Genomic DNA, 24,863 nt, shown 5'->3' on the forward strand with positions numbered 1-24,863 from the left:
GCCAAGGTATTTCCCACCCAATGGTCAGACTGTACAGCACTTGTCCAGTCCAGAGAGCTGGGATCCACTTTTCTGAGACAGTCACACTGGTCTCTGTAATGGATTAAATTCTTTCTGTCTCTTCTTTCTCCTTTTATACAGCTCCAGACCTTCTCTCTTCCCATAACCAGGATGTTTCGATAACTTCAGTTCGCCCCAATGGTCCCCCTCTTCAAGGTCTTGTTCTTGGCTCTTTGGTGCTTTGTACAAGCCCACACCTTGTCTAGACAGTAAACACTTGGCTGGGCTGGGCCACAAGATGTGAATTATTTGTTCTCATTTCTGATTGAGTTAACTCTGAGAACCACCTCACCCCAGGTGGCCAGTTTCACCTCCAGCCACTTTGGAACACAACATTCTACATGTTACCAGCTCTTAAAATGTTTCCCGTATATACTAATTACAGGGTATACATAATGTAACTACATGTAATGTGATAGCAGACAACAGAATACCGATAGGTGAAGAGAATGCCATTAACATTCCCTAGTTTTCATGAATGTAAAGCAAGTGTAATTACCAGGGCATATGCCATGTAAATGCAATATGATAACATCCCTCTATGTTCTATTCTAACAAGTTAATTGGTTTGTACATACTAATACATTTAACATTTCTTTGAAATTCACACACAGGTGAAATGGCCTATGGCTCCAAACTGGGCTGGTCTGTCAGCATCACACACACATCCTGCATTAACCATGACAGCCAGTGAGTTCTTAGCTTCTGGCAGGGACCACACCTGGCCCCCTTCAGGGAAATAGCACGAAGATGGCGATCACCAGGGAAATTCAGGTCTGAACTTTCTGACTCACGTATGTCTCTGATATAAAATCACATTGTCCCTTCTCATCCCTGGGATAAGGTTGCTGTTAGGGGGCCCTTTCATCTCCACCCAGCTGGAACAGCAATGATTTTTATAAATTGTTCCCCACCGTGTCTCCCGCTGTCTTGCTTTGCTGTCTATCAGATAAGGGCAAGGTCCTGTGCACCCCGGAGCAAGCTGGACTTAAATCTGTGGTAAGGCCTCCTTCTTTCTCGGACTCTCCTGTGCAGCAGGCTGGAAATCCATAGGCATTTAAAATAAAAAAGAGGTTTGTGTTATCCACTCCATGTTAAATTCAATTTAATTGACCAGATCCCTCCACTTTCAGCTTTCAATATGCACAGGTGTTTGTAATGACAACACTTAAGAGCACATGAACAGCCGTGCTGGGTCAGACCTATTGTCCATCTAGCCCAGTGTCCTGTCTGCTGACAGGTGCTTCAGAGGAAATGAACAGAACAGGGCAATTGTTGAGTGAATGATGGCTTTGTAAATCAGTCTTGGCCTTTTAAAATGAATAGAAAGAAGAGCACCACTGGAGGGCAGCACGGGAATGGGACCGGAGACTGCAAGATAATTTACCTGCCTGGTGCTCCTATGTGGGCAGGGCTGCTCCATCATCACCTCTGCCCCCTAAGGACTCTGCACGGTATGTAAAGACTCCTGGGCTTGAAGGGGATGTTCAGAACCAGGCTGTGGGAAGGGAGAGTCCAGCCAGCTCTCCTGACTCGGGGTTCAGGAGGCTGAGAGCCAACTGGCCACCTGGCCACCATCTCCACTGGCTTTTGGGGCCAAAGAATGATGGGAAAGGCAGCCTTCGCGGTGTGGTTGTGGGTCCAGGAGCCGCAAATTGGGGCTAGCCAGGTAAGAGGTCATCATGGTGGGCTCTCCCTCATTCCCGTTTGTCTCTCCATAACCTTTTTCTCGAGACCTTTGTTCTCTCAGTGTTTGGGATGAGATGAGCTCCTGAGGGTGTCTCAATTATACAGCAACTGGTGCTACATTCCAACAGCAGCCAGGCAGAGGTTCTAACAATATAGGAACACAGGGACTGCCACACTGGCTCCATCTAGCTTGTCTATGGTACTTATCTGTCCCCCATCTCCATGATATCTAAACTCCTCACAATCAGCAGTTACGGAACATCCTGCCCCAAGGGAAAGTTAAATCCATAATATTTAGAGAAGGAGGGTTTATATCCCTTACAAAACTCTTGTTTTTTAGGCTGGCATGAGGAACCCAATGTCCATTGAATTTCACTGTAATCCGGTGCCTAATTTACATAGGTTCCTTTGAAAATCTCAGCCTCCATAGGTACTATTATGACTCTATATAACCGTCAGTCCTTTTCTGAGCCAAGATAGGCTCTTAGCCTCAATGTAATCTTGTGGCAATTAATTCCGCTGGATAATTGTGCATTGAGTGGAAAAAGTCGTTCCTTTTGAGTTTGCCACCTCTCAGGTTCATTGACTGGCTCCTTGTTCTTGTGTTATGAGAAAGTAAGAACCCAATTTCCTGATCTGTCTTCTCTACACCAGGCATTATTCTTTATACTTTATCAGGTGCCCTGTTATTAGCTTTCTCCCCATGGTAAAACAGTCACAGTCTTTTCAATCTCTTGTCATATTGTTACCTCTTTTGAGCTGAGCGGCTAGTTCCAGTTACACATTGTAGTGGAGAAAATGATGATAGATTCAGGTATTACCTTTGATACAATCTTGTTAATTTACAAAAATTATATATAAAGTATTGAAGGGAAGGGAGCCAGGCGGAATCCCTACACAGTAAGAATCAAACAGCAGCAGACAATTTCTTTGCTCACTGTCCCAAGCCTGCTTTTCCAGCCAGCACTCTGAGCTCAAAATCTTTCTTTAGGCTTCTCTCAGGGCCACATAATCTGCTCTAGAGCTTCTTCCTCCTCCTGTTTTCAGTTGTGCTTCTCTTGTACTGTCTCTCACTCTTCTCCTTATAGCACTCACTTATTCAACAGACATTGGTGTGTCGTTATTCACCACAGGTGAATTCTCGCCAATCAGAAAGCATAATCCTTGGCTGAACTGGGAGAATTTCAGACAATATTCCCACCTGATGGTCTCCCATTTTCTGTCCAAATGTGATAGTTACATGCCTTTTTGAGGATAGTAAAGTTTGCCCTATACTTGTTGAGCCAACCGCAAATATTTTGGATGACTGATCCTGCCCCATTGGGAGCTGTACCATTGATAGCAGTGGAGGTAAGATCAAGCCCTAGAATGAGAAGAAAGGGCCACTCTAATTATACATGCTGTGCTCTGTGAATATTGTGTTGTTTTCCCTTGGCGACACAAGATTTCTCCAGCATTTGTGGCTTTATTGGCTCAGCCAAACACTGGCCTGTGCCAGCTGCCTTGGAGGAAGTGAACAATTATGCAAAAATAGGCCTAAAAGAGGACGAGTCTTCCCAGCTCATTCACCTAGAACAGGGGTAGGCAACCTATGGCATGAAAGCTGATTTTCAGTGGCACTCACACTGCCCAGGTCCTGGTCACCAGTCTGTGGGGCTCTGCATTTTAATTTAATTTTAAATTAAGCTTCTTAAACATTGTAAAACCCTTATTTACTTTACATACAATAGTTTAGTTATATATTACAGACTTATAGAAAGAGACCTTCTAAAAACATTAAAATGTATTACTGGCCCGCAAAACCTTAAATTAGAGTGAATAAATGAAGACTCGGCCCACCACTTCTGAAAGGTTGCTGACCCCTGACCTAGAAGGCTAATGCCATATAAAACATGGGGGAGTGTTGTATAATCTTTTATATCCCAGCAATGTGAGTGTAGATGTCCTTATTATCTACAAATATCTAATCCTTTTTTTGAATATAGATAAGCTCTTGGCATTAATCTAGTGTCCATCAGTTTCACAGTTTACTTGCTCACTGCATGGAAAAAGTAGCTCCTTTGATCAGTTTTAAATTTGCTGCCTTTTCATTTCATTACTTGTCCTGTCCCCCTATTCTAGTATTACGAGTAGACTTGGAAGGATTAGATTTTTATCAGTAAATGTTGGTAAAAGTCTATTTCACCGTGCATATACAAACTGATTAAAAATGCTTCCATTGATAATAATCAAAATTTACAGACAGGCAAAATAAGAAAAATGCTGCTTGAGAACTTATTAGAGTAAAAATCCATTGGTTTAGCCTTTTGAACTGGGATTGTTACAAACGACTGGTGAATGAACAGTAAAAACAGGTATGATTTGTTGATTTAAGGGTATTCGCTTGGAAAATTTTGATATGTGATGTTGCCAATTTGTGTTTTAATGGTTATAAAACTATAGCTTTTTGCATCTCAGCATCTATGGTCATTATATGATTTCCTACAACTGTTTCCTCTTGGTTTCCCATAACTGTGAACAACTAAATTGATCAAAATAAAAAAAAATGTTTAAAACCCATGATTTTGTGGATGTTTAAATCTATAACAATAAAACAGGTGCTTAAAAATAAACATAGCTATTATCACCTTACAGGATAAAAAATAAAAATCAAATTCTGCCAAGCCTAATTACGAGAGGCTAAAAAGCAGTGCTTGAATGACCATCTCTGCACTATTCATTACATTATTTCCACCTCTTATGTCCCATCTTATTCTAAACTCTATAGTATCTCATTTTAAAATCCCTTCTCATCTGGAGTCTTCTCATGTCTTTGATGATTTTCATTGCTTTTCTTTTTACCCTTTCTATATCTGCATTATCCCTTTAGAAAGCATTTGAACAGAACTGAACATGATCCTCAAGATGACTGTGTACCATTCTTTTGTATAGCAGCATTATAATGTTTTCTATATTATTCTCTATCATTTTCTTAATACGCCCTAACAAGTTGTTTGCCCTTTCAACCACCTCTGTGCATTGAGCAGATATTTTCATTGAGCTGTCCACAGCAGCACTTAGATTTTTTTCTCAGTAGTGGTACAGTTAATTTAGGACATATCACTGTCCATGAGTAAGTTCCTTCCAATGGGTATCACATGGTGCTTTTTTACATTGAATTTTGCCTAACATACCGTTGCTAATTGTTTAGCTTTGTCCAGCCTTTCTGGAGTTTCTCAGTCTCCTCTGATCTTAATTAAACTAATTCTATGTCATCTATATCCATTGCCACCTCACTGCTCACCTCCTTTTGCAAATCAATAATAAATATATTGAACAGCAGCAGCCCTAGTGTGGAACCCTGTGGCACCCACTGTTAACCTTTAGCCAAGATGAAAACTGATTGTTTATTCCTACGCTTTGTTTTCTTGTTAGCAACTTTCTGAGCCATGAGAGAATTTTACCTCTTGGTCCACGATTACTTAGGCAATGTCTACACTATGCAGTTTTTAGTGACACAGCTGTATCGCTACAGCCATTCCGCTAAAAGGCACACAGTGTAGCCGCTGTTTGTCGGCTCTCCTGACAACAAAAAACTTCCACCCCCAACGAGCAGCGCTAGCATTGTAGGCAGGAGAGTGCTCCTGCAAACAAAGCACTGTTCACACCGGCACTTGTTGTCAGCCAAACTTTTGTCTTTTGGGGGTGTGTGTTTTTTTTAACACTTCTGAAAGACAAAAGTTTTGTCGCTCAGTTGCCAGTGTAGACATAGCCTCAGTTTCCTTAGTCGCCTCTTTATCAAAGCTTTTAATAAGATCAACTGGTTCTCCTTCATCTGCTATTTGACTGACGTCCTCCAATAACAATACTTAGCTTTTATATAGCACTTTTCACTTGTAGATCTCAAAGCACTTTACAAAGGAGGTCAGTGTCACTATCCCCATTTTACAGATGGGGAAACTGAAGCACAGAAACTGAAAATGACTTGTCCATGGTCACCCAGCATGTATAAGTGCTTGAAGAGGTCGAGGTTTTCTTTAGAGAAGCTGGGCTGGTTTGTTTATCTGTATGCTTTATAATTCTCTTTAATCGTTGTTTCCCCCAGTTTTCCTAGCACAGACGTAAAGCTGACTGATCTGTAGTTCCCAGGATCACTCCTACTGACTATTTTTAAAAATGGGCACAACATGTACTGCCTTCCAGTTCTCCAGTAGAGTAGCTGATTGTAATGAGAGATTGCATATATAGTTAACAGCTCGTCCACTTCATTCTTAAGGTCCTTCAAACTCCTGGGTTTCTACAATCCAGTCCCAGTTATCTGTTGCTATTTTGTGTATTAATTTTGGTGGGTACCTCAACCTTGACACCTTAATCTCTGACAGAGCCTCTTCTTTATTTCTGTGAAAGGGTGGGTAGGTGTCTTCCCTAAATTCTATGTGGTAAACACTGTTGCAAAGCAACCAGTGAGCTTTACAGTAATGTCTTAATCATCATGGCTCCCTTTCACCCCTCCAGCAGACCCACCAATTCTCTTTCATACCTCATCTACATGGGGGAATTTACCAGCATAGCTATGCTGGTATAACTGCAAATGTGAATACTCGTCTCCTAGAATAAGAGTGCCTTTTTCTGGTTTAGTTTATACCAGTTCAAAGTGATAGATGCTAAACCAGAAACAAGCATAATGATTCTGTGGTAAGAGTGTCTGCATGGGAAGTTATATCAGCTTAGCTATGCAAGTATAATTGTACCGGCATAGCTCTGCTGGTAAATATCCCCATGTAAACAAGGCCATAGGCTTCCTGTTTCTGAGATTCTTAAAGAATTTCTTGGGTTTTGTCTTTGGCTATTTGCTCTTCAAATTCCTTTCCGGTTCCCCTAATTTCCTTCTTATATTTTGTCTACCATAGTGAATGTTCCTTTATATCAGAATATGGGGAATTTCCAGATTTGATCAGAGCCAAGGTCCATCTAGTCAAGAATGCTGACCCAACAGTACTTGACATCAGATGCTTCAGAGGAAAGTATAAGTGCCATGCAGCAGGCAGTTATGGAATAACCTGCCCTTCAGGGAAATTGTGACAAAGTGGGAATTTTTTGTAATATTGTAAGCATCTCAGGCATGCCTCAGTTTCCCTCTATACTTTGCATCATGACGGACAGGGTGCAAAGGGGTTAAAGCTGCTCTTGGAGCAGAGCAAGAGGCAGGAGGTGTTTGTGTCATGTAGCAGTCTGCAGTGGAAGGAATGGGCTGTTAAGGGACTGGCTCAAACCAACCCATATCAGTGGAGAATTCAAAAAGACAATGGGAACCCCAATGGCCAGGACATTTACACCTAGCCACCAGCAACCAAGAGGGAGGCAATTCCCCCCACTTCTCATCAGGGAAGCACTGTCTTCCCCCCCCTACCCCTGCCCCAGCTCAAGAACAAAAGGAGCAGGTGTCAGGATGCTAGAGTGTAACCCTTCTGCCCGTTTGAGTTGGCAGCAACAAGGGCCGGGTTCAGTATCTCGGGGTTCCATTTCAATAACGGCTCGAGCTGCATTTTGCAGAGACATGGAGCTCTCATCTTGGACTGACAGAGACAGGGAGCCTGAGCCAGATGCAGATCCACAGCAGCTTGGCTGGCTGGTTGCACTGGCCTCTATTTCTCTGGGCTATCCTAAGGACTTCCCCATGCCATGTGCCAGTGGGCTAATGAACCCTGCTCTTGTTGGAAAAAGCTGCCTGGTGTCACTGCAGACACTGTCTGGGAAGCCTGTGGTCCTGGAGAGGGTACATGTCTCTGACGAGGTGTCTGGTTCAGTTGGACTCACTGGGCAAAGCTCACAGCATGAGGCAGGAGGGCTGGAGCCCAGAGGCTCCATCTTGGAGGTGCTGAGGCTGCATGGCCAGCCCTTGAGGAAAAGTGAGCCCCACTGGGGGTCAGACAATGGAGGGGGTCCTCCAAGGAACTGTTTAGTAGCTGGGGCATAGCTGTGGATGCATGACAGAAGTTTTATCTTTACACCGAACAGTTAATTGACTTCACTTAGGCTGGATTCAATTTTTAGTTGCTCAGATAGCAGGGTGATGGGGGAAGTATAAAAACATGGAAGGACAGAGGGTAGATAGAGGATTGTTTCTGGGCTTGGGGTCTCTTGTGCCTTGCCATTTAACCATACCGCTTTCTTCTTTCTTTCCTTCCTGCTGCTTTTTTGGTTTGGAGGTAGATATCCTTTCTGAGATTCTCGTCACCCTGCGGCTACTGCAATGGTTTTTTATGGCCACCTTCAGGTCAGAGTCAGAGGAAGCATCACAAGAAAATACTATTAATAGATCCAGTGTTATCCACGCAGCATCAAAACTGTAGTTTGGTTTGAAAATCAAGACAAATCAGTCACCATAAATAAGGGTAAGAAGGGTGCAGGGCTCACTGCTGTCTTTCCTACCAGAAATTCCAATGCATTCTGCCAGAGAGTGGCATCCATCACCATCCGGGATAGATGGGTGCTTAGCATCAGCCTTGAATGTCCGGAGGGAAGATGATTCCTTCAGTCACCTCGGCAACATGCCCTGTTCCCAGAGCTTCTCTTAGGGTTAGAAAGTGTTTCCTGATATTGCATCTGAATGTCTTGATTGCAGTGTGACCCTGTCTCCTCTTGTTCTGCCCTTGATGACAGCTGACAGGATCTGCTCTTCTCTCCTCTCCTCTCGCAGGTCCCGTGTCTTGGTTCCAGGGGGGATGAAAACCGAACGGGGCTGATACAATTTCACTTCCATCTTCTCTCGACCCTCCCTGAGATTCAGCTGCTGATTTTCCTGGCTTTCCTGCTCCTGTACCTGCTCAGCCTCTGTGGGAACACGGCCGTTGCACTCACTGTGTGCACTGACCGCTCCCTCCACACCCCCATGTACTTCTTTCTGGCCAATCTGGCAGTGCTGGAGATCTGCTACTCCTCTGTCATTGCCCCCTTGGCCCTGGTCAACCTTGTGTCAGGGAGGAAGGCCACCATCTCCCTCGCTGGCTGTGGCACCCAGATGTTCTTCTTTGTCTTTGTGGGAGGTGCTGACTGCGTTCTGCTGGCCATCATGGCGTACGACCGATATGTGGCAATCTGCCACCCACTGCGCTACACCCTCATTATGAACTGGAAAGTCTGTGCCTGTCTCGTAGCTGGCTCACTGGTGCTGGGCTTCCTATTATCCCTGCAACTGACCATCTTGATCTTCCGCCTGCCGTTCTGCAGCACCAAGGAAATCAGTCACTTCTTCTGTGACATCCCTGCTGTCCTGAGGCTGACCTGCACCAACACACATGTCCACCAGGCTGCCCTTTTCATTGTAAGTGTCACAGTCCTGGCCATCCCCTTCCTGCTGATCTGCCTCTCCTACGTCTTCATTGTGGCTGCCATCCTGCAAATCCGCTCTGCAGCCGTCCGATGCCACACCTTCTCCACCTGCTCCTCCCACCTGACAGTCGTCCTCCTGCAGTACGGCTGCTGCAGCTTCATATACCTACGGCCTAGCTCCAGCTACTCCCCGGAGCAAGGTTGGGTGGTGTCTGTGGTCTACACCTTTGTCACCCCTGTACTGAACCCCCTGATCTACAGCATGAGGAACAAAGAGCTAAAAGATGCCCTGAGCAGAGCGCTGGGAAGGAAAATGCTGTCCCAGGGATAGTGACAGCTTTGGGCCATCAATCAGTAAATGACAACCCCTCCAGAGACAGAATGTAGATAATTTAGGGTGACTGGGATTGGGACAGAGCACTATACATACAGAGAACTGGTTCCAGTGGGCTGGTGGATCGAGTGGACGACATGGCGCAGGGGAGTGGTATTGTATTGTTGAATAGGTGGTTATCATTGAACAATATTGACACACCTTTGGCAAGCAGAAGCAGATAGTGGGGGCCCAATGGGTTAGCTTCCTGTTGGTGGAGAGATCAGTGATGTGTTGTCTGGGAATATTCTTCATGTAACTTACTATTATTTACACTTGGTACACAAGTTCCTGGACAGGGGTGGTCATAAATGGCACATGGTCAAACCATTTTGTCTGGGATTTCAGCCCCGGTGCCCAGCATCCAACTATGCCCCAAGAAGGGTGTCTAGTAAAATTAATGTAGAAAGTAAACTCGTCTTGCTGCTTGCCACAGCTCCCTACTCTTTTAATGTTTGTTGTTCTTTGTTTTCCAGCCTGGTTCCACTTAACTTTTGTATTGTTTATATCCTTGTAAGGTTTCTCCTTTGCTGGGGACATCTGCTGTACCTTGAACACCTGATGTAATATAATAAGGAAGAGAGGTAAGCTAATAGGACTGGCTTCAGAGCCAGTCACTCCATATACAATCAGGTTTCAGAGTAGCAGCCGTGTTAGTCTGTATCCGCAAAAAGAACAGGAGTACTTGTGGCACCTTAGAGACTAACAAATTTATTAGAGCATAAGCTTTCGTGGACTACAGCCCACTTCTTCGGATGCATACAGAGTGGAATAAATATTGAGGAGATATATATACACACACATACAGAGAGCATAAACAGGTGGGAGTTGTCTTACCAACTCTGAGAGGCCAATTAAGTAAGAGAAAAAAAACTTTTGAAGTGATCATCAAGATAGCACAGTACAAATAGTTTGATAAGAAGTGTGAGAATACTTACAAGGGGAGATAGATTCAATGTTTGTAATGGCTCAGCCATTCCCAGTCCTTATTCAATCCTGAGTTGATTGTGTCTAGTTTGCATATCAATTCCAGCTCAGCAGTCTCTCGTTGGAGTCTGTTTTTGAAGTTTTTCTGTTGTAATATAGCCACCCGCAGGTCTGTCATTGAATGACCAGACAGGTTAAAGTGTTCTCCCACTGGTTTTTGAGTATTATGATTCCTGATGTCAGATTTGTGCCCATTAATTCTTTTGCGTAGAGACTGTCCGGTTTGGCCAATGTACATGGCAGAGGGGCATTGCTGGCACATGATGGCATATATCACATTGGTAGATGTGCAGGTGAACGAGCCCCTGATGGTATGGCTGATGTGATTAGGTCCTATGATGGTGTCACTTGAATAGATATGTGGACAGAGTTGGCATCGGGCTTTGTTACAAGGATAGGTTCCTGGGTCAGTGGTTTTGTTCAGTGATGTGTGGTTGCTGGTAAGTATTTGCTTTAGGTTGGGGGGTTGTCTGTAAGCGAGGACAGGTCTGTTTCCCAAGATCTGTGAGAGTAAAGGATCATCTTTCAGGATAGGTTGTAGATCTCTGATGATGCGCGGGAGAAGTTTTAGTTGGGGGCTGAAGGTGACAGCTAGTGGTGTTCTGTTATTTTCTTTGTTGGGCCTGTCTTGTAGGAGGTGACTTCTGGATACTCGTCTGGCTCTGTCAATCTGTTTTTTCACTTCAGCAGGTGGGTATTGTAGTTTTAAGAATGCTTGATAGAGATCTTGTAGGTGCTTGTCTCTATCTGAGGGATTGGAGCAAATGCGGTTATATCTTAGAGCTTGGCTGTAGACAATGGATTGTGTGGTGTGTCCTGGATGGAAGCTGGAGGCATGTAGGTAAGTGTAGCGGTCAGTAGGTTTCCGGTATAGGGTGGTATTTATGTGACCATCGCTTATTAGCACAGTAGTGTCCAGGAAATGGACTGCTTGTGTGGATTGATCTAGGCTGAGGTTGATGGTGGGATGGAAATTATTGAAATCATGGTGAAATTCCTCAAGGGCTTCTTTTCCATGGGTCCAGATGATGAAGATGTCATCAATGTAGCGCAAGTAGAGTAGGGGAGTTAGGGGACGAGAGCTAAGGAAGCATTGTTCTAAGTCAGCCATAAAAATGTTGGCATATTGTGGGGCCATGCGGGTACCAATAGCAGTGCCGCTGACTTGAAGGTATATATTGTCCCCAAATGTGAAATAGTTGTGGGTGAGGACAAAATCACAAAGTTCAGCCACCAGGTTAGCTGTGACATTATCGGGGATACTATTCCTGATAGCTTGTAGTCCATCTTTGTGTGGAATATTGGTGTAGAGGGCTTCTACGTCCATAGTGGCCAGGATGGTGTTTTCTGGAAGATCACCGATGGATTGTAGTTTCCTCAGGAAGTCAGTGGTGTCTCGAAGATAGCTGGGAGTGCTGGTAGCGTAGGGTCTGAGGAGAGAGTCCACATAACCAGACAAGCCTGATGTTAGGGTGCCAATGCCTGAGATGATGGAGCATCCAGGATTTCCAGGTTTATGGATCTTGGGTAGCAAATAGAATACCCCTGGTCGGGGTTCTAGGCATGTGTCTGTACAGATTTGTTCCTGTGCTTTGTCAGGGAGTTTTTTTAGCAGATGGTGTAGTTTCTTTAGGTAATCCTCAGTGGGATCAGAGGATAATGGCCTGTAGAATGTGGGGTTAGAGAGCTGTCTAGCAGCCTCTTGGTCATATTCCAATTTATTCATGATGACGACAGCACCTCCTTTGTCAGCCTTTTTGATTATGATGTCAGGGTTGTTTCTGAGGCTGTAGATGGCGTTGTGTTCAGCATTGCTGAGGTTATGTGGCAAGTGATGTTGCTTTTCCACAATTTCAGCCTTTGCACGTTGATGGAAGCAATCTGTGTAGAAATCCAGTCTGTTGTTTCGACCGTCCGGAGGAGTCCACGCAGAATCCTTTTTTTTGTAGTGCTGGTAGGGGGGATTCTGTGGGTTAGTATGCTGTTCAGAGGTATGTTGGAAATATTCTTTGAGTCGGAGACGTCGAAAGTAGGATTCTAGGTCACCGCAGAACACTTTAACCTGTCTGGTCATTCAATGACAAACCTGCGGGTGGCTATATTACAACAGAAAAACTTCAAAAACAGACTCCAAAGAGAGACTACTGAGCTGGAATTGATATGCAAACTAGACACAATCAACTCAGGACTGAATAAGGACTGGGAATGGCTGAGCCATTACAAACATTGAATCTATCTCCCCTTGTAAGTATTCTCACACTTCTTATCAAACTGTCTGTACTGGGCTATCTTGATTATCACTTCAAAAGTTTTTTTTCTCTTACTTAATTGGCCTCTCAGAGTTGGTAAGACAACTCCCACCTGTTTATGCTCACTGTATGTATGTATATATATCTCCTCAATATTTATTCCACTCTGTATGCATCCGAAGAAGTGGGCTGTAGTCCACGAAAGCTTATGCTCTAATAAATTTGTTAGTCTCTAAGGTGCCACAAGTACTCCTGTTCTTTTTGCATATACAATCAGGCATCCAGGGAGAGAATTGCTCTGGAGAAATTAAATCACCCAAACTAAGGTTCAGTTTAGTGGCAGCGAAAACTCAGACCATTTGACTCTTTGAGGAACAGGTCCCCTGAACTGTATAGCGTGGACCTATGATTAGAAATTGTAACATGGTGTGGTGGGGCGATGCTTAACCGGCGTGGCGCCTCCTGCTTGTCATCCAGGGAATTAGCTCTCCAGGCCAGACTGCCCTCTGCAGGCCTGTGTCTCGCCTGCCACTTGCCCCCATGTCCCTCCCGGACCCACGTGCCCTTCTAGATCAGGGTTCTGCCCCCAGTGGTAACCCCCAATCTGGATCTCCCCACCCAGGGGAACCCCCAACCCTCTATCCCCACCTTACCTCAGTGGCTGTGGCCAATCACTATCTAGCCCCTGCTCACTGGGGCAGACTGCAGTCTGTAAGCCACTCATCATCGGCAAGGGGGGTTTGGACCTGCTGCCTTTGCCTGCCCTGGGCTGGGCTGCACCTCTGCAACCCCAGTACCTTTTATAGGCCTTTAACAAGGTCTGCAGCCTGGGGTTTTACTAGGCTGGAGCTCCCCCAGCTCCCTCTGCCCTTCCCCAGCACTACTCCACCCTGGGTACCCTTCTCTGCTCCCAGGCAGCCAGGTTCTTCTCTCTCCTAAAGCTAGAGAGAGAGACTTTCTTCTGCCTCTGGCCCACAGCCCTCTTATAAGGGCCAGCTAGGCCCTGATTAAGCCAGCCACAGCTGTGGTCAGCTACCCAGTCAGCTTCCCCCAGCTGTTCTTAATCCCTTTCCCTACTGCAGCCCTCTCCAGGGCTGCTTTTAACCCCTTTTTTGCCAGAGTGGGGCAGCTGCCCCACTACACATGGATATAGAGCTTTTCAGCTGGTAAGATCTGCACAGAAATTGGAGGACAAGGTAGATCAAGGATATTGGGATGACATATGGATCTTTTCACATCAGTTGCCATATCAGTCTTGGCCAAGATTTTCCAAAGGGATTTTTGGGAGCCTCATTTTTTGTCATCTCTGGCCAGTTCCTCCCAGACTTGACATTTGGCTTTTATTGATCCCTTATGGACCACCTCAGCTGAGGCTGATGATTAAACCCTCCTGTTTGACCTATAGGCCCCTGAAGGGCAGTGTTGAGACACACACAGATAGATCCTACATGGAACACACACACACACACACACACACACACACACACACACACACACACACACCCTATTTGTAAAGCAGATCACTTTGCTGAGCAGCTATCCATTCTCTCCCCTAGTTGGCCTCCCCTTCTACTTCTGGGCTTTGCCAGTCAGTCAGACATTTTGCAAAAGGAGAAGAGGCACCTGACCCAAACAGCTCTAGAATACTGCAAACAGCACAGAAAAACTACAGGGGACCCAGCGGGAATATTTCCCTTGTAGTTCCTGAAACTGACCAAAGGAGACAGTGTTACTTCATACTGAACAAACAGATGAAAACAATGGTAGGCCAGAGTCTGGCAGTGAGAAATTAACTTCTTAAAGGAAAGGATAGGTGAACAAAACCCATCCGTTATGTCTATTAGAAAGTTGTACACTGCTACCTCGATATAACACAACCCGATATAACACGAATTCGGATATAACGCGGTAAAGCAGTGCTTAGGGGGAAGGCTGCGCACTCCGGTGGATCAAAGCAAGTTCAATATAATGCAGTTTCACCTATAACGCGGTAAGATTTTTTGGCTCCCGAGGACAGCATTATATCGAGGTAGAGGTGTACTTGAATAACTCCACTGAATCTAAGTGTCAGGGACTCCCCATCCATGATGTTTTCCCTCCTGCAACTGTGGCTATGCCCAGGTACGCACACAGCCTTCTGCTCCTGTTGAAAATAAATGCTTATGTCTAGATTTTATTGTTAATAAAACCTATCCTTTGAATATTAACTTTGGTTCTGGATTTATTAGCCCAATCCCTATTGTCTAGGAGGTAGGGGTTTTAACCTGCTAAGACTTTAAGCTTTTCTAAGGACATAGGCCCTAGTTCTCCAACAGTCAGGTGCTTAGGGCTGTGTGCAAAATTGCAAATAAACTTGTAGATTCACTTTGCGTATGTGAAGTATCAGAGGGGTAGCCGTGTTAGTCTGAATCTGTAAAAAGCAACAGAGTCATCATGAACAGGTCTGACTACCAGAAGAAGGCTGCCAGACAACTCTCCAATACCAAATTCTACAGGCCACTTTCCTCAGATCCCACTGAGGAATACACTAAGAAACTGCACCATCTACTCAGGACATTCCCTACACTAACACAGGAACAAATCAACATACCCTTAGAGCCCCGACCGGGGTTATTCTATCTACTACCTAAGTTCCACAAACCTGGAAATCCTGGATGCCCCATCATCTCGGGCATTGGCACTCTCACTGAAGGACTGTCTGGATATGTGGAGTCCCTACTCAGACCCTACGCCACCAGCACTCCCAGTTATCTCTGTGACACCACAGATTTCCTGAGAAAACTACAATGCATTGGTGACCTCCCAGAAAACACCATCCTAGCCACCATGGATGTTGAGGCTCTCTACACAAACATCCCACACACAGATGGAATACAAGCTGTCAGGAACAGTATCCCTGATGATGACACAGCACAACTTATTGCTGAGCTCTGTGACTTTATCCTCACACACAACTATTTCAAATTTGGTGACAATATATACCTCCAGACCAGTGGCACCGCTATGGGCACCCGCATGGCCCCACAATATGCCAACATTTTTATGGCTGACCTGGAACAACGCTTCCTCAGCTCTCGTCCACTCATGCCCCTTCTCTACCTACGCTACATTGATGACATCTTCATCATCTGGACCCATGGGAAGAAGACCCTGGAAGAAATTCCACCATGATTTCAACAGCTTCCACCCCACCATTAACCTCAGCCTGGACCAATCTACACAGGAGGTCCACTTCCTAGACACCACCGTACAAATAAGCGATGGCCACATTAACACCACCCTATACTGAAAACCCACCGACCGCTATGCCTACCTTCATGCCTCCAGCTTCCACCCCGGTCACACCACACGATCCATCGTCTACAGCCAAGCACTGAGGTACAATCGCATCTGCTCCAACCCCTCAGACAGAGACCAACACCTACAAGATCTTCACCAAGCATTCTCAAAACTACGATACCCACACAAGGAAATAAAGAAACAAATCAACAGAGCCAGATGTGTACCCAGAAGCCTCCTGCAGACAGGCCCAAAAAAGAAACCAACAGAACTCCACTGGCCATCACCTACAGTCCTCAGCTTAAACCTCTCCAATGCATCATCAGTGATCTACAACCCATCCTGGACAATGATCCCTCACTTTCACAGACCTTGGGAGGCAGGCCAGTCCTCGCCCACAGACAACCTGCCAACCTTAAGCATATTCTCACCAGCAACCACGCACCGCACCATAACAACTCTAACTCAGGAATCAACCCTTGCAACAAACCTCGATGCCAACTCTGCCCACATATCTACACCAGCAACACCATCACAGGACCTAACCAGATCAGCTACAACATCACCGGCTCATTCACCTGCACGTCCGCCAATGTTATATATGCCATCATATGCCAGCAATGCCCCTCTGCTATGTACATTGGCCAAACTGGACAGTCACTACGCAAGAGGATAAATGGACACAAGTCAGATATCAGGAATGGCAATATACAAAAACCTGTAGGAGAACACTTCAACCTCCCTGGCCACACAATAGCAGATGTAAAGGTAGCCATCTTACAGCAAAAAAACTTCAGGACCAGACTCCAAAGAGAAACTGCTGAGCTCCAGTTCATTTGCAAATTTGACACCATCAGATCAGGATTAAACAAAGACTGTGAATGGCTATCCAACTACAGAAGCAGTTTCTCCTCCCTTGGTGTTCACACCTCAACTGCTAGCAGAGCACCTCACCCTCCCTGATTGAACTAACCTCGTTATCTCCATACTGATTTATACCTGCCTCTGGAGATTTCCATTACTTGCATCTGAAGAAGTGAGGTTCTTACCCACGAAAGCTTATGCTCCCAATACTTCTGTTAGTCTTAAAGGTGCCACAGGACCCTCTGTTGCTTTTTGCGTATTGGGTAATTCCTGTGGCATGTGCAAATTGGATATTTGCCCATGCAAATAACTAGGTAGACATTGAAGTATCTCTTTGTGTGTGCACATTAGGGGTGCAATTGCTAACACTTTTTTTTTTGCCCATAGGTACATAGCCATTTGAAAATTAGGCCCAGAATGATGAAGAGAAATAAAACCACATAAAGCAGAAGAACAGAAACTGTGAAGGAAGTATCCAAGGTGTTGTGTATTCTGTGCCCACCTATTATGCTCTGGAATCTAAGATTACATTGAGGAAAAAAAAAAAAAGATGGTTCTGTCGCTGATGGTTGTGAAGAAATTTTAAAATGCGAACAGTTCTATGTCTCTGTAGGATCTAGCACAATGGGGGCTTGGTCCATGACTGGCACTCCATTAGTCCCTTTGATGATCATAGAATCATAGGAGTTTAGGGTTGGAAGAGACCTCAGGAGGTCATCTAGTCCAATCCCCTGCTCAAAGCAGGACCAATCCCCAAGTAAATCATCCCAGCCAGGGCTTTGTCAAGCTGGGCCTTAAAAACCTCTAAGGATGGAGATTCCAGCACCTCCTTAGGTAACCCATTCCAGTGCTTCACCATCCTCCTAATGAAATAGTGTTTCCTAATATCCAACCTAGACCTCCCCCACTGCAATCTGAGACCATTGCTTCTTGTTCTGTGATCTGCCACCACTGAGAACAGCCGAGCTCCATCCTCTTTGGAACCCCACTTCAGGTAATTGAAGGCTGCTATCAAATCCCACCTCACTCTTCTCTTCTGCAGACTAAATAACCCCAGTTCCCTCAGCCTCTCCTCGTAAGTCATGTGCCCCATCCCCCTAATAATTTTTGTTGCCCTCCACTGGACTCTCTCCAATTTGTCCACATCAGAAGAAAGTAAAGTGGTTGTGACATTCCCCAGGGTGCAATCTGAACTGTTGTGTCCCCTTAGCTCTCCAGCCTGGGATGCTTTTTACATTGTTTTGCTGGTGAACAACAAACCCCTCCAGGCTCTGCTCACTCACAGCCACCAGCATGTAAAGTCACTCCCAGATGAATACATGAATGCTATGCCCAGCCATCCATGAGTTACATACAGGGCGACACCCGCATATCCCTCAGGGCCAGCCTTGCTCCCCAGAAATGTGTGTCTTATACTGTTCAGGACCCTCCTGGACAGTATAAGCTCATAGATAGTCCATCATTCCAACAATGGGTAATGAATATGCACCATGCTTGATTACCTAAGTAGAGAATCCCAAGCACTTTAACCAAAACACACTAGTTTAGATAAAAATAAGGTTATTAACTAAAGAAAGATAGATTTTAAGTGATTACAAATATGGATTCATATAAGTCTGGATTGGTTACAAAATAAATAAAAGGATAAACATGCAAACTAATTCCTATAATAGGCTTAAAAGCAAAAGGTTTGTCTCACCATGAGCTGAAATACATTTCACAGGCTGTGTCCCTTTCCAGCCTGGGACCCTCTCCCCACCCTTTGTTCAGTTCTTTGAGTGTCATTGTTGTCATGAGCAGAGAGGTGGAATGAGGAGAGAGGTGGCTAGGGATATTCCCCCCCCCCCTTCTTATACCCTAACACTTTATGTTGGGAAAATCCTTGCTGGATCATGCGAGCAGGCAATTCCATTGCATATGTGAGCTCCAACTATCCTTCAGATGAATTGTAAATTTCTTGTTTTGGACTCCCCCTCCCCCCACTGGAGAATGTCTGATTAAGCCGGTAATGGCTCTTTAGCACTTTGCTGACATGCTAGGGTGTCTCTCTCTCTGGTTTGTGGGCATTACCCAGGACTACAACATGTTTCAGTAAAAATCATATAGTAAAATCTCATAGCTTTATTCACAGTGTTGTTATACACATTTTAACAGGACAATGGTGTTCAGCAAATTATTACTTTTCAAATGATATATGTTTTTGTAATGTTAATAAAGTTAAGGGTTGTGATTTTGAATATTATGTACCCCTTTGGATTGTAGAACATTTGCAGTATAATGCCCATGTGGTTAATGATATAAGATTTGTTAATGCAGGTATGAATATAAGTGTGGTTAGATAACTGTTAATTCACCATATGCTGCAAGACCATTTGCAATATATAAAATGCATGAAGACTAAATTCGCATTGAAGTATAGCACAACAATCAACAAGTGACTAAGGTTTCAAAAAACCATTGCTGAAACCAGACATCACTCTTGGTGGGAAACATTACTGGGCTGGTCGCCTAGAGTGACTGGAGCTTTTAATGCAATGATTCACCCCATTTTGGTGATAATTGGAATCCAATTGGCTTTGCTTTTAGGCATGGTGATATTGACAGTGTGGGTAAGAAGAACCATCCAGAAGATACAGATGACCAACATGCAAGATCATCTAATACTGTTGCTGAACATCCCTGGGAAATGTATCCAAGTAATGTAGCATGGGTATCTCATGGTAGTGATGACTGCTTTGGCGAAAGAGTTATCAAGGAGGGGAATTGTAGGTCAGGGCCCTAACTCACCCCCATATTAAATTAGCCTTGACCAGCCTTGGGTGAAACTCAGGGAGTTCACCACTAAAATTGAAAAAAAGAATGCTCTGTTGCTGATAAAGCACTCCCGTCTCAGGAATCTCCCTAACAAGAGTTATAACCACCAAGTGTTGTAAAGATTTAGGGAGAATACAGAGAGACCCAACAAATGGTAATAGAATATCAGGGTTAGAAAGGACCTCAAGAGATCATCTAGTCCAACCCACTGCTCAAAACAGGACCCATCCCCAACTATTTTTTTTTGCCCCCAGATCCCTACAATGGCTCCCTCAAGGATTGAACTCACAATGCTGGGTTTAGCAGGCCACTGCTCAAACCACTGAGCTATCCCTTCCCCCAAGATAAATGCTGACCAGCGAATTTATGCTGACCATCTGCACAAACAAAGGTCATAAATAAGTTACAATTTGGGCATGAGAGATAAAAAGGAAAAGACTTGGGCAGGGAGGAGGAAACATAGGTACCAGTATGTGATTGGCTAAATTTTGTTACCTGAGGATGTTGGACAATGTGATAGGTTTAGTAGAGTTAAAGGAGGTAGCTAATTTTACCTATATAATGTAAATGAAAAACAATGCTCTTTGGAAATCAACTCTGGACTGCAGTGCAACAACAAGCTACGAGACATTGTACTCCCTCCATGACCATGATGTGTCAGGGTGCCAAGAACCTCCAGACGAGTGCATCCTGACTGGCCATTAGGTGAAATTTGTCTATATTGGGAGTGGTGAGCATAATAGATTAGCCTGGCATATATATTCTGTGTGTGTTACTAATAAATGGATGTTTAGAGCATAGCTGTGTAAGGTTTTTTCACTGGGAAAAGGTCCCATGGACCCATAGAGCCCTGAGCCCCAAGGGAAAAGGGGTAAGGTTGGGTACTTAAATTGACCAGGTTTCTCCCTGAGCCCCATGGGTAAGGGTAGGTGCCTTATGCCCAGAGCCCTCAGAAGAGAAAGGGTGGGGGTGCCTAAATTAACTGGGTCACACCTTGAGCCCCCGGTAGGGTATAGGAAGAGTGCCCTAGATTGTGAAGGTAACATTGCCACAGATTTAAGTCCAGCTTGCCCCGGAGTACACAAGACCTTATCCTCATCTGATGGACAGAAAAATGGTTTTCAGCAAAGCAAGAGTGTGGGAGAGACTGTGGGGAACAGTTTATAAAAATAATTGTTCTTCTAGGTGGGTGGAATGAAAAGGCCCCATAGCAGCAGCATTATCCCAGGAATAAGAGGGGGCAATATGACTTTATATCAGAGATAGACATGAGCCACAAAGTTGAGACCTGAATATCAAACTGTGATCCAGGCATCCCATGTTGGGAACAGACAGAGGAGGGTACAGAATTATGAGTACACATTTAGGGACTTGCCTAGCCCTGCCCATATGGGCATGTTTCCCCTGCGATTGCCATCTTCATGCTATTTCACTGAAGGGTACCAGGTGCAGTCCCTGCCAGAAGCTAAGAACTCGCTGGCCATCATGGTTAGTTCAGGATGCATGTACGGGCAACACCTTAAGAGTGAGTAACATGTAGAATACTGTGTTCCAAAGCAGCTGGAGGTAAAACGAGCTACCTGGGGTGAGGTGGCTCTTAGAGCTAACTCAATCAAGAGTGAGACGAACTAACATCTTTCGGCTTGGCCAAGCCCAGCCAAGTGTTCACAGTCTAGATAAGGTGTGGGCTGGGGCCTGCATAAAGCCCAAAAGAGGCCAAGAAGAAGATCTTGTATAGGGGGACCCTCAGGGCCAAAGATAAGTTAATAAAAGATCTTGGTTATGGGAAAAGACAAAAGGTCTGGAGCTGTATAAAAGGAGAAAGAAGGCACAAGATTTTATCTGTTATGAAGGCCAGCGTGACTGTATCATGAAAAATAGATCCCAGCTCTCTGGCCTGGACAAGTGCTTTACAGGCTGACCATTGTGTGAGAAATACCTTGGCAGACAGGAAAGGAACTTGTTAATAAGTATAGGCTCTACATTGTGTTCTACATTTTTATTTTGGCTGTAACTGTATGTTTCCAATTCTTATACTTGCTTCTGTTTGAATCCTTATCTTAAGCTTTGTCAAATAAATACCTGTTTGGTTTTACCACAGACATGACTAAGTGCTGTGTGCTGAGGAGAGTGTTGGCCAGAGGGAACACTAGTGAACTGGGGAGCATGCAGGGCCGGCTCCAGGCACCAGCGCAGGAAGCAGATGCTTGGGGCGGCCAATGGAAAGGGGCAGCATGTCCGGGTCTTTGGCGGCAATTCGACGGCGGATCCCTCAGTCCCTCTCAGAGGGAAGGACCGGCCGCCGAATTGCTGCCAAAGAATGAAGCAGCGGCGGTAGAGCAGCTGCCGAAGTGCCGCTAATCGTGGCTTTATCTTTTTTCTTCTTCTTCTTCTTTTTGCTGCTTGGGGCGGCAAGAAAGCTGGAGCCAGCCCTGGGAGCATGGCTTCCACAGAGGTAGCAACTCTGTGTACATTGCAGCTGTCTGGAAGATGAGGGTCTGGGCATTCGAGTGTAACAAATTGGGGTGTACAGATACTGACTTCTTAGCAGAGAAAAAGAGACACTGAAACACCAGCCTGGGATCCCTATCAGCCATCTGTGACCCAGACACCTGCCTGCTGATACTTCAGGTGTGCTGGAGGGATAGTGGTTGTAGAACAACCTTCCAAGCAGTTACCTGAGGTTTGATGTCAGACCAGGGTAAAATCAGGCTTTCCTTAGCCAAAAAACAATTGCAGAGTGATGGCCATTAGCAATTATTGGAAAAGCACAAACAGTAAGGTGGGAGGAGGATTGTATGTGGGGGGTAAAGGATGGACTTCCAGCAAAGGGAAATGTCATCTGGACATCAGGTAATGTTTCCTGACAGTGAGGCCTGTCTGGGTGTGGAATAGTCTCCCATGGGAAAGCACGGACACCCCATTACCTGAGACATTTAAAATTGAATCACAAAATATCCTGGATAATACACTATGGGAAACAATCCTGCACTGTGGGAATGGACAAGGCAATGGTTTGGGGGGGAAGGAAAGTCCAGAGGAGGTGCAAGGATCATACCATGAGGGGGTGGGGAGGACAACGTGTGTGTGAGTTTTTGTGTGCGTGTGCAGATGTGTGTGTCTCTGAGGGAGTTGGGAGGGTGGATTGGGGGTGATTTGGGACCATTAGGAGACTCTATGATATGAAACTCCATGGGGACCTGTAGCGCTTGGCCCAGGGGCAGTGGCTGAATCCAGATTCTGCACAGTCCAATCTGCACGGTCCACATTACCCAAACCCCCATGTGTCATGGGTCTGATGGGTATTTAGCTTCTTCAATCCCTGGCTGGTGCTGATGAGCTGGAGAGATGGCCCTGTGCAGTCCCTTGACCAGTGCGGCGCCAACCTGCCTGCCTCATCCCTTGGCCTTCAGGCTCTTCCACCCCGCCATGGGTGTCCCGGGACTGATGTTGTTTTCCCCAGGTATGGTTTGGGTAAAAACAGAACCAGGATTTAAACTCAGCCCCATCATGCTCTCTGACTGAGGTGAGAGGCAAGGGGAGGTCTCAGCACCAGCCCCGATCCCGAGGGTACATGTAAGTCATGTAAGGCTCCCGGCTTGAGCTCTTCAGCACTGGTACTGAAGAAAGGGAAAGCAGCTGCTGACTTTCCTTCTCAAATGAGGTGAGACCCCCGCAACTACCCTCTGTGTTTAGTTGGGCAGCCAAGACTCCTGGGTTCAATTCCTGATACAGGGGCTGACTTTTGTGTGACCTGGGGAAAGTCCCCTCCCTTCTCTGTGCTCCCATCTTCCCCAGGTGTAAAATGAAGCTCATCGTATTTCCACTCACCTCTCCCATAAAGGAGTGCTGAGATCATAGGGTCAAATGGACAAATGGACAAAACTGCTGGACAAATGCAAAGTTATATCCAGTATCTGCTCTCTCCATAGATATATCCTGTGAAGTGGCTCCTAGCCCTTTGACAACAAACAGCAATGAGCAGCAAAGCAGAGTCTGCAAACAGCTGTAGTGGCAGAGCTGAGTGCCAGGCAGGTGTTGGCTGGGGAACCGGGAATGGGCACTCTGGTCTGGGAGAGCTGCTTTCCTCTGATAATGCAGCAGCCATGTGTAATAAGAGAGCGAGCAAGATGAAGAGACATTGTGGGGAGAGAGAAGGGTAGATGGACAAATTGCAGGAGTGAAGAAAAAAGAAAATAGCCAGTGATAGAATACAAGAAGCTTAAAAATGGTGGGAAATTATTTTCCGGACATGGGGACTTTCCCCTCTGATAGTCACTTCTCTGATACTAGCTCAGAAGCTGATAAAAATCTGTGAGTTTCTGAGGCCCTTACTAAGCACAGAATTCACCTTTTGCTTTTGGGTTGTTTATTTTCTGCAGGAATCAGCTTAACTGCTGTAACCTCTTGGCCTTCAGAAACATGGCTGCCAGTGAAGGGCCTTTTAATTCACTTACAGATTCAATGATTCCTGAGATGTGTAGTTGCTTTTCCTCCCTGTTAGTGTAGGAAAATACTCTTATCTCCTTTTCAGCCTGCAGCCAAGGATGCCTTGGCATCATCTCCCATAGGAAGCACCTCCCACACCTGTGTCTGTGCCTTCCTCTTCATTGCTCCGATGCAGCTGGGTTGCATGGTAATCGCTCCGCAAACCTGCCATCTCTTGTCTTGCTAAAACCTCCCCTCAGAACTCACCCAGGTTGGCTTGCCTTTGAGGAGGGGGCGGGGAGAGAAAAAAGGGGGTGGGGGGAAGAGACTGGCAACACTAAGTTAACAGAATCATCAAACTGTGTCACTTTGTTATTGTCATCCTCACCATTTCCCTCCCCTTCCTACCCCCTTCCTTGTCTGTTTATGAGGCTCATTTATTGTGTCATGTGGACATTAAAAGGTGCACTCCTTGGGGTAGAACAGGTCTTTCCTTGCATTTTAAGGGACTCAGAAATTATACATAATAGAAGAATGCACTGTAGGGAGACCATGAGTAGGTCTCCTTACATCAGTGCATGTCTGATTCAGAACTAGCCCTGGAAGATGGGTGCCCAATTTTACACGTGTACATTGACAGTGAGGGTGGTTCCTAGCCAGCCCTGGACACTTCTTAGAGTTGGAAAGTTCTTCCTGATATTGAATATGAATGTTTCACAGCAGTTTAAAGCCATCTTCTCTTGCTCTGCCTTAGAGGACAGGTTATAGTGACTGCTCCTCTCCCCTCTTTTCTTTTGGCAGGCAGGTCC

General features: G+C 45.3%; 1 protein-coding gene across 1 annotated transcript; it reads left to right on the forward strand.

Moving 5' to 3' along the window:
- Nucleotides 1–740: 740 nt before the first annotated feature.
- On the forward strand, nt 741–9,391 carry LOC128836093 (olfactory receptor 10V1-like). The gene is made up of 3 exons (XM_054026114.1): nt 741–750; nt 2,101–2,154; nt 8,496–9,391. The coding sequence occupies exons 1-3, from the start codon at nt 741–743 to the stop codon at nt 9,389–9,391; spliced, it is 960 nt and encodes a 319-aa protein (XP_053882089.1).
- The last annotated feature ends 15,472 nt before the right edge of the window (nt 9,392–24,863 follow it).

Source organism: Malaclemys terrapin, chromosome 4, assembly GCF_027887155.1.
Source record: "Malaclemys terrapin pileata isolate rMalTer1 chromosome 4, rMalTer1.hap1, whole genome shotgun sequence".
NCBI classification, from domain to species: Eukaryota; Metazoa; Chordata; order Testudines; family Emydidae; genus Malaclemys; species Malaclemys terrapin.